Source organism: Hevea brasiliensis, chromosome 16 (genome assembly GCF_030052815.1).
Source record: "Hevea brasiliensis isolate MT/VB/25A 57/8 chromosome 16, ASM3005281v1, whole genome shotgun sequence".
NCBI classification, from domain to species: domain Eukaryota; kingdom Viridiplantae; phylum Streptophyta; class Magnoliopsida; order Malpighiales; family Euphorbiaceae; genus Hevea; species Hevea brasiliensis.
Genome location: NC_079508.1, coordinates 63,566,523 through 63,576,721, shown reverse-complemented (window position 1 = coordinate 63,576,721; position 10,199 = coordinate 63,566,523). Strand labels below are relative to the sequence as shown.

The window sequence follows — 10,199 nt, the reverse complement described above, 5'->3', positions numbered from 1 at the left end:
TATAATTAATATATATTAATATATTATAGGTTATATTATAATAATAATTATGTATTATATTATTAATAAAATAATTATTAAATAACCTACAATTTATATATAATAAAAAAAATCATACATATTAAACATGTAAAAATTATAAAAAAAAGATATTAATTCAATTCAGGCGGGTAAAGGCTTGGCTGGACTCCTGGTCGGGTCGGAGGCGAAGACTGGCATGAAGTACACGGAACGGAGTGACCTTGGTGTCCTAATAACAGATACACTCAATTTCCCCTCTACAGTAAAGGCCCGATGGGGCAAATAACATGGCTCGATGGGGCATGGACATGAAACACAAAGTGTTAAGTCGACCTTCGGTCTTCAGCCGACACAATGCGGCACCCGGACCACAAAATAACCCCCAAAACACGAAATCAGATGCACGCTTTAACTAACCTTTTTTCATGAAGTTGATCAACCCTTGATGATTCACCCAGACGAATCCTACAAAACATGGAATCGGGGTGTCGCCCGGTTCAATAACAAGGAGTTCGCCCAAAAAATCTAGCTTATAAAGAAACCCTCAATCTCGTCGACTTCCAAAGGGGCAGACAGTGGAAAAGAGAGAAAGGTTTCGTAGAGAAACCTTGCATAGGAAACGTCAAGAAAAGAGCGCATAAACTCTCCTTCGAAGTCATCGAACAAGAAATTCACTAATGCCTCCGTTAGAGGGCCCACAGGCGGTATACCAACCGCCACTGACGAGGACCAGTCTTCCCCCTTTTCGTCTAATATTTATAATGTTATAAAAGACGAAATGAATGCTAAAACATACATATTAACTTACAATTTATATATAATAAAAAAATCATACATATTAAACATGTAAAAATTATATAAAAAAGAGCATCATGTGCTGAATACCTTCTGCTTGTGTATAGATTACAATTTTATGTATTATTTTATAAGCATTGAATGAACAAAATCCAGAACCCCAGCCTTTTTACAGATTGGGTCCACGCACTCGAGCACAAACAGTCAGAGACACACTCCTCGGCTCCTCCAGCTCTAGCCGCTGATGATCGCCGTTCCGATCGCCAGCTTCTATCCAGGGTAAATTCTCCATCTTCCCTTCTCCATGCTCTTTCTTCTTCAATGTATTTATACGTTAATCAGCTTAGATCTAATTTGATGAACTTGGATCACTGTTTTGTTGAATTTTAATGGAAATGGAAGCTATAATTCTTTGTCATTGAGTTAATTTCTAGAAGAGAGTATGTTATGATTATATTTTTGGATAAGATTTAAGAATTATTAAGAAATGATCCGTTTGCATGTGGAGAAAAAATAGGAAAAGAAATTGGGGGTTTTCATTTCGAGTTCTGTCCAAAATACTCTTTTCCTCTTCCCTTCCCTCCCGTATCATTATTATTAGTTAAGAATGTGTAGGCGATATGGGTTTGCCTGTTCCAAATGACCATGAAAAATCTTTACATTTTTGCTTCCTTTTTATTTTTTTTAACCCTAAAACAAGAAGTTGTCTATTTTCTTGTTTGATCCTTACAAGGATTTCTTAGAGTTGCGTTTTATGGAATATCTTTAATTTTTGTTATCATGTATGACTTCTATAATCAAGTTTAAATGGCAAGTGATGGATAGATGAGATTTTTGGGCTTGAATATGCTTTACTGATGTGAATTTGCTAGTGTACCTATTATTTTTCTCGTCCAAGAACAAGAAGGCATTTAATTTGATAGATGTTTGTTGATGAGTTGAAAATTCTAATGCTTTAAGTGGATTTATGCTAAATTCTGTATTAGGAAAAAATGTGGTGGAGGGCGTTGGTGTTTCTTATAACATTTCTGTTGATTGTCTCTTTGAGTTCAATTGGAGGAATGGGAAATTGATACACTTGGTTCAATTGGAGGAATGGGAAATTAATACACTTGGTAAGTAGTGTTGTGTAGAAGTGTATTTTAATTAGGGTTGTGCATGGTTCCTGAGAGCCTCGGGCCGAACCAAAGAATCGTACCGAATTGAAACCGAAAAAGAACCGTACTGTACTGAACCGAAATTGAAAAAGAATCGTTATTGTAAGAACCAAACCGTATATTATTATTAGTTAAGAATATATAGGCGATATTGTTTTGCCTCTTTGTCCCAAATGACTATGAAAAATCTTTGTATTTTTGCTTCCCTTTTTTTTACCCTAAAACAAGAAGTTGTTTATTTTCCTATTTGATCCTTATGTGGAATATCTTTAATTTTTGTTATCAAGTATGGCTTCTATGATCAAGTTTAAATGGCAAGTGATGGATAGATGAGATTTTTGGGCTTGAATATGCTTAATTGATGTGAATTTGCAAGTATACCTATTATTTTTCTTGTCCAAGAACAAGAAAGCATTTAATTTGATAGATGTTTATTGATGAGTTGAAAATTCTAATGCTTTAAGTGGATTTATGCTAAATTCTGTATAAGGAAAAAATGTGGTGGAGGGTGTTGGTGTTTCTTATGACGTTTTTGTTGATTGTCTCTTTGAGTTTAATTGGAGGAATGGGAAATTGATACACTTGGTACGTAGTGTTGTGTAGAAGCGTATTTTAATTAGGGTTGTGCGTAGTTCCTAGGGTTCCCGAACTGAACAAATGTACTGAACTGGAACTGAAAAAGAACCGTTATTATAGGAACCAAACTGTGCCGAATTTATTTTATTGATTTGGTTCAGTTCTGGTTATTCATTAAGAACCAAATCGAACCAAAATTATATATATGTTTTTTTTTATGATTTTTTAAGGTATGTTATACAACATCAGCAAAATTATATATTTTTATATGCAATTAAGATTGTGTGTGTGTGTGTAACCTAATTTGTCCTTAATTATAAGTGTATATAAGTAATCTAATATTAACTTTTATTACTTTTAATCATAAATATATTAAATCACTTTATAGTCATTAATTTTATGACAAATTTACCTTTTAGTCATGTAGTATACTTTTTAGTTAAAATTTATGTAATTGAAAAATATGTATAAGATAGTAGAATGTAGTATTAAGAGACATGTAATGAAGTGACTTAAAATTACATTAGCTTTCTTATTTTTTATATTAAAAAATTTTAATTATAATCTATAAAATTTTTTATAAATAATGTCTATTATATTAAATTAAATTTATTTTTAATACTTTTATTATTGTGCATTTTTATGTAAGAATTGCTAGTTTAATTTTATGTTACTTTATTGATATTTTATTTTGATATTAATATTATTATTTTAATATTAGTATTTTTGTTTTTATTGATATTTTGATGTTAAAAATATATAATTATTTTTATTTTTAAAAGGAATATAATAATGTTGCAATTTTGAGTATAGGAATTGAGAGCCGAAACTAAAATCAAAACCGAAACTGGAACCGAACCGGAACCAAAAGTAGTTAGAACCAAACCAGAACTGAACTGAAATTCGGTTTCGGTTCTAGTTCCAAGAAAATAGAGAAATCAAAGTTCGGTTCCGATTCTTAACAAGAGCCGAACCGGAACCGAAATCAGAATCACACACTCCTAATTTTAATCATGTTAACTTTGGAACTAGGACTCTATCGAGATTGACCTGATGATACTAATGTTATTGATATATTTATCACGTCACAGAACTTACAGATGAGTTGCTTGTAATTTTCAAAGGGGTAAATGGATACCAGCTTACCTGTACAGAATGAGCATTTCCTAGAGTTATCACTTGCAAATGCTCTTGGGTGAGAGAATTATTTTCAGCCAAACAAATAATGGGGACAAAACATGACCTCATACTAGACTTGACTTCCTCTCAAACAGAAGATCAGCATTTGTGATCGAGTAAATTTCAGCCTCTCTTGGCTAGTCTGCTGTTTTTCACTTTTGCTCTCTCTGTCACTGATACTCATGCACACTTGGAATGGAAATGCTTGCATGCTATTGTGATGAAGGCCTTTCTTCCATCTCCTCTCTTCCTTATTCAACCCATTTTCCTTTTTGGCTTTGAGAGTAGCTTTCCCCCAACATTTTTATTTACCATTACAAAAAATACTTGATTTAGAACAGGAAGAACGAAGAGAAACAAATTCTCAAAATCCTTATTTAATTGTCAATAATATCACAATAATCAAAATCTAATCATGTAAAAACCCTAGGTCCTATTTATAGAGTTTTGAAATCCTAATCACATTAGGATTAGAAACACTGAAACAATTCTAATTAGGAATACTAAATTAAAATAGACTTCCTAAATAAAATACTAAGCCTAAAAGTATTCTTCAATGATAAATTCTAAATCTAATAGAATTCATAAATAATAAAAATCTAATTTTCCTAATTCCACAATGACTATAATTCCTAAACTTCCAATATTGCATCAATACTAGCTTGCAGTTGTTGTCATTCTTATGTTCAAGCTTCTTCTTCTAGTTCATAAATATTGCTTTCTTTCTTCTAATAGTTGACTTAGTAATCTTGATCCACAGGTAAAGGTTATCATAATGAATCCCATGTTTTGCAGGTTGGTATGTTCTCTCTCTGAAGAATCTGCTGCATTGTGTTGAAAACAGAGTTTTTAATCCAGCCAAAGAACCTATGAACAATACAAGGAAACATCAAAAGTCTATTGAGATGGAAAACCAAACAAAGATAGATAGGATCAGTAATCTACCATGGGATGTCTTAGATATCATCCTTGTGCACCTGCCGCTAAGAGAGGCTGCAAGGACTAGTGTCTTGTCAAGTAAATGGAGATATAAGTGGACTGGCCTTTCTCAGTTTGTTTTTGATGATAAATGCATCCATAGTTCTATGGTAGACAAGGCAGCCAGATGGATGGAGATTATGAAAATCATTAATAAGGTTCAATCCAGTCACAGTGGTCCAATAGAGAAGTTCAAGCTTGCTGCTTATTGCTGTCCAAACCAGTCTGATTTTGATCAATGGATAGCTTTTTTAACAAAGAAAGGTATTAAGGAGTTAATTATCCAGGATTTCAGTTTTATAAAACGTTTTAAGCTGCCTTCTTGTGTTTTCTGTTGTCCAAAGCTCAGCTGCTTGGAGCTCTTTGGCTGTATATTCAAGCTTCCTGCTTTTTTCAAAGGATTTGATTGCCTTAAAAGCCTCAAGCTTAGTCAAGTCTTTATAGTAAGTGATACACTTGAAAGTTTAATCTGCAACTGCCCTGCTCTTGAGAGATTAACTCTGTTGAATATCGATCATTTAGCTTTTGTGAGGATCCATAATCCAAACCTAAAATACTTGAAACTAGATTCTAAATTTGAAGACATCTGTTTTGGATATAATCCACTTCTAGTTAGTGTTGATATTCGCATGATTCCTATGTATGGATGGACGATACCTTGGCGTCCTGAGCAAGGGAAAGTTTGCAATTTAATCAGAGTTTTGGGTAGTTTTGGTGGTATAAACAGGCTCTGTTTGTATGGTCAATTTCTTGAGGTATCATTTTTATACTTGAAACTTTGTTTCATTTTACTTATATATTTTGGTCAAATGCTTAGAATAAATAAAATTATCTAATGTAATATTTTTCATGGTTTTTCCTAGTTTCTAGCTAATGAGGATGTCCCACAAAGACTCCCTACCATGCTCAACTGCCTCTCAGCTCTTGAAATAAGAGAAGTAAGGTTTACTAGTCTAAGGGATGTCATGTCTTTAATTTCTATACTTAGAAGCTCTCCAAATTTAAAAGATCTTCTTATAACGGTGAGTTATTTGAAAAAACAGCTGTTAGCATTTTTTATATGGTGAATTTTTGGGTCAACAGTCGTAAAAAACAAGTTAATGCAAGTTTGTGTTTGTATGGGAATCTGCATACTGCAAAGGTGACTTGTATCTTGTTATCCTTTGTAGGTGGAAACTTTGGATGAGGTGCATAAACCTGTTATGGATTTTGTCATATCACAGTGCCTCTATGATTTCTATCTCAACCAACTCAAAGTAGTAAACATTAGAGGCATTGTTGGGACAAGAACTGAATTGGAATTCATAAAACTTTTGCTTGCTCATTCGCCAATGTTGGAATCAATGACTATTGTGAAATACAGCGGCGAAAGGATTTTAGAATCAGTGTTGCTGCAACTTGAGCGGGCTTCAGAGCATGTGAAGTTTATAAGTTTGACCCTATAAGCCTTTCATCTTCAAGGTTTCTGTTCTTAAAAAATGACTTAACCATGAAAGTGCCTTGCATGTAAATTGTGATCCTTTTTTTTCCTAAACTGGTAATGCCTGTTTAGCTATCTAGTATCAACTATATGCAAGTGCGCTTTCTTTTGAGCCCTAAAATACAAATAGCCAGAGACATGGTTCAAGGTGCACTTTCTGGATATCTGCATGTATAGTGTACACTTTTTAACTGCGAAATGCAGGGGAAAACGATTCTGAAGCTTTAAATTATCAAGAAAATTGAAGTCTTTACAATATGAATGTGCTGTGGCTTAGTAGACTCTACATTGCTTTTTGCTCTTACCCTGTTTTCCTCTATTACCAGCAAAAACTGTCCTATAATTATCGATGTATATCAATCAATTATTAATTGTGTAAAAAAAAAAAAAATTGCAGGAAAAGGATTTGCTTGTGACCATTACCTTTTTCTGGCCGTCTATGGACACATGGGTTCCCATCTCCTTTGTTTAGCAGAAGTTAGTGGTAAACAGCCTCTGGACGGTTGTTTTATCGGAAAATTGATGCCCATTTGGCATTGGGACGCTTAACTTTTATCACTTGGTTTTAAGTCATTTGATTTAGATCTCTTTCATCATTGTGACTCTTTTTGTTCATTGACCTTTTTAACTTAATTTAAAAGAGTCGTTTAAAACCAGGGAAATTTTATTTTTCCTATCCTGTGACGATGAAAAATTTTCCCTGTCGTTTGTTGCCGATAGAGGAAGTTTTATATCAATCGTGAGTGAGCGACATGGACAATTTTCCTCTCCCACTTTGTTTGGATGGGACGAGGAAAGGGTAAATAAAGGCAAGGATGGGTAAGTGACTGTTATACCATTATTTGGGAAGAGGTGAGTTGATAAAAGGTAAGGGTAAATAAGGGTAAAGTTTACTCTTCCTTACTTATCAAATTTCAATTTTTTTTACACCCTAAACAGAGGAGGTGAGTGTTAAAAATTACTTTATTTTTTATTTTTATTTTTCTATTGTCTTTAATTTTTTATTAAAAATTTAATTACATCCATTAAAAATAAATCTAGTTTAGCAATACAAATAAATGTCTTCTCTCTCAAGTGGTCGTACTTAATCTCTCCACTCTCCCTCGTGAATTTTGAATTCTTGTAAAAATAAGATTAGTTTTATTTTTCTATTTAATTTTAGTTATTGAATCATTTGTTCTTTCAATAGTTTGTTATAATTATTATGTTTCAATTATCAATTTTTTTTCAAAATAATCCGTTTTTTTATTCGATCTTTGCTAGATTTGTCCATTATTATTTTAATTTATTTATTTTATGATTCATGGTGAACCATTACTATTTGCAAATTTAAGATTTATCATGACGGATTTACCATTTAATAAATTATCTAATTACAAACTAAAAAAATATTTCATGTTTCATTTTATATGTAACAAGAACATCAAATCCAACTGGCATGTCAACATTCACTCCTTTTGACTTATACCTGTAAATATCTAAATTGAATGTTAAAATGGTACATGCCATGGTCTGGCATAAAGAGACAATCCAAAATGTAATATATAGGTCATCAAGCAAAAAATAAAAGGTCTTAATTTACATATTAAAAAAAATTAAGAGTAAATTTTTATCTAATAGCAAAGGGTATTTTCATACTTTTAATAATTATTTATCCTTTTTTTTTTATATCTCTTTCCAAACATAAAAAATATATATTACTTTTCTTTACATTTTCATTAATTCACATCTTTACAAACATGAAATTTTTTTTTATTGTAACCCTGCTTGCCCTCTCATTAATTACCCTTCCCTCATCCTATCCAAACAGAGCCTTAGGTGAGAAACTTTTCCTTCCATATGAAAAACCAGTTTTCAGTGAACTTGCCGATTAAGTAGACCCAAAAAAAGTCCCAAACTCCGATATGCACCTGAAGATTTCACATTCTCCATCTTTTAATCTGCCTCCACAGGTTAGTGGAAAACTGGAAATGACTGGATTTCAGCAATTTTGAGAATTCTTATAGAAGCAGCAACTCAAAATGATCAATTATGACAAAAGGGAGGTTTTTTTTTTTTTTTTTTTTTATCTAAGTGAAGTCCTACCACCACTAGCTATGCAGGTTGCCAGATGAGGTTGAAGCAATGAAAAGCAAGGCTCTAATTTATCAATTCTGATGTTTTTTTTGGCACTTAGAGATTCCTCCTAAAATTAAAAATTTCTTATGGGAAGCTGCATCTAATTACTTTGCATGCCAGGTTAATTTACATTGAAGAAATTGTAATAGCTATCCTATCCTATATGCTTACTGTAAAATGCTAATTTGTTTGCCCCCATGCTAATTTGTCAGTTATTATCCTAATCCTTGTGGTTCTGTATGTGGTGGAAAGAGCTTAGAGTGGTAATGCTCAGACTAATAAATTCTAAAATTTTGAGACTCTTAGCATTTTTATATTGGGAATATTTGGAAACTGAAAAATGAGTTTGCCTTAAATAAGTGAGGTTTTGAACCCTAGTTGTGTTGAGGGAAACAATTCAAATCTCTCTTCCATTCAGTCCCATGAGTGAACTGAAGCCCTCTGTTCTACGTTCATGCCCACACTCACAAGAAGGTAAAGAATATGCAAGTTAAAATATATATATATATATATATATATTGTGCATTTTTATGTCAGCTGCAAAAGCTTTAGAATGAAAAATTCATTGGTATAAATTTTATATAATTATTAAATTAAAAATAAAGGTACCAAAATATTTAAATGTAAACATTACTTAATAATTTGGTAGACTCAACATTTTTATTTTTTAATACTATAAAATATTTACATATTTTGGTCTTGGGCCCGGATTCTTCCTTGGATATATCTCAAAATTAACTGTAACATATATATATATAGGCATCGTAAAAGTCGGTGAACAATGTAGCACAGAGAAACTGAGGGAAAGAGTAAGGCGGTCAAAGCTCCGACACAATTTCTTGTTCGCTAAGGTTATGTTCCAGAGAAGAACATTAGAGAGGAAAGAGAATCCAGAGAGAGAAGAGAAGAAGAAGATCTTGAGAGGGAAGAAAACACAAGTGATAAAACCTAGTTCACCAGTAATAGGTTTTGACGATATTGCTAGTAGGGTTTCATTTTAGACCCATCGACGGAGAACTTATCACCCATTATCTTTCCAAGAAGATTAGGGTTGAACCACTGCCGTGGAATGTGATCAAAGAGTGTGATCTCTACGGACGCAAGGCCGAGGCTTCATGGGAAATCTATTACTATTACCGCGAAAACGACAAAAAGAGTTTGTTTATCTTTACAAAGTTGAAGGATTCTAGCACAAATCGGCATGCTAGGTCTACTGCTTTTGGAGAGTGGCATGGCAACGATGCAGGAAAGAAGATTTACAGTAGCCGAACTAAGAAACTAATTGGTTTAAAGAAACGATTTACTTTCAAGCCAACCAAAGCAAAGAAGGATGTTTCGACTTTAACTAGCAATGATGAAACTTGGATCATGCGCGAGTATTCCTTGGCGGGTGCATCTCTGGTTGGAAATCAAAAGAACAGCGAGTGCATCCTCTGTCAGATTCTGAAACACAACAAGGGCAAGCGAAAAGATACTGATGGAGGGAACGACAGTGGCAACCTAGCAACTATTCTTACTGTTTCATTCGACGTTGCCAATGCTGTGGAACATCTGTAACTGGGTTAGTGTAATGACATTGATCCTACGACTCTTGGGCATCATTGGTGATGCAGAAACCCAGATATCGTTGTCTCAATCAACGTAGATGGATTCTGTTCTATTAAACTATAATTAACCTTGGGGATTCGAAAATGTAACTAATATTAAATATGATCACACTAGGAAATCTTGGTTTCATTGATCTTAAATATATCTAAACGTTTTTTAATGACATGGTACTTTCTGGCAGTTGTGTTTGTTTAATTTGCTTTTCCATTTTTTCATATTTAACTTATCAGCAGTACTTGTAGCATTCTTTTGTAATATATCAGTTGTACCTCTGCGAAAAGAGCAGG

At 33.0% G+C, this 10,199-nt stretch overlaps 2 protein-coding genes across 4 annotated transcripts; both read left to right on the top strand.

The window, feature by feature from the left end:
• Positions 1 to 369: 369 nt before the first annotated feature.
• Positions 370 to 6,448, top strand: LOC110664599 (F-box/FBD/LRR-repeat protein At1g13570). 3 transcript variants are annotated; one of them, XM_021824329.2, is made up of 5 exons: positions 370 to 1,095; positions 3,641 to 3,844; positions 4,524 to 5,461; positions 5,570 to 5,728; positions 5,876 to 6,448. In XM_021824329.2, exons 3-5 carry the CDS (start codon positions 4,598 to 4,600, stop codon positions 6,149 to 6,151), a joined length of 1,299 nt encoding a protein of 432 aa, XP_021680021.2. In that variant the 5' UTR covers positions 370 to 1,095; positions 3,641 to 3,844; positions 4,524 to 4,597; the 3' UTR covers positions 6,152 to 6,448. The 3 variants fall into 3 exon arrangements, with proteins under 3 accessions (XP_021680021.2, XP_021680022.2, XP_021680020.2); XM_021824330.2 differs by lacking the exon at positions 3,641 to 3,844 and having other exon boundaries at positions 5,570 to 5,644; XM_021824328.2 differs by lacking the exon at positions 3,641 to 3,844 and having other exon boundaries at positions 372 to 1,095.
• A 2,278-nt stretch (positions 6,449 to 8,726) lies between these two features.
• Positions 8,727 to 9,861, top strand: LOC110664654 (NAC domain-containing protein 83-like). Its single transcript, XM_021824429.2, has 2 exons — positions 8,727 to 8,778; positions 9,293 to 9,861. The coding sequence occupies exons 1-2, from the start codon at positions 8,727 to 8,729 to the stop codon at positions 9,859 to 9,861; spliced, it is 621 nt and encodes a 206-aa protein (XP_021680121.2).
• The last annotated feature ends 338 nt before the right edge of the window (positions 9,862 to 10,199 follow it).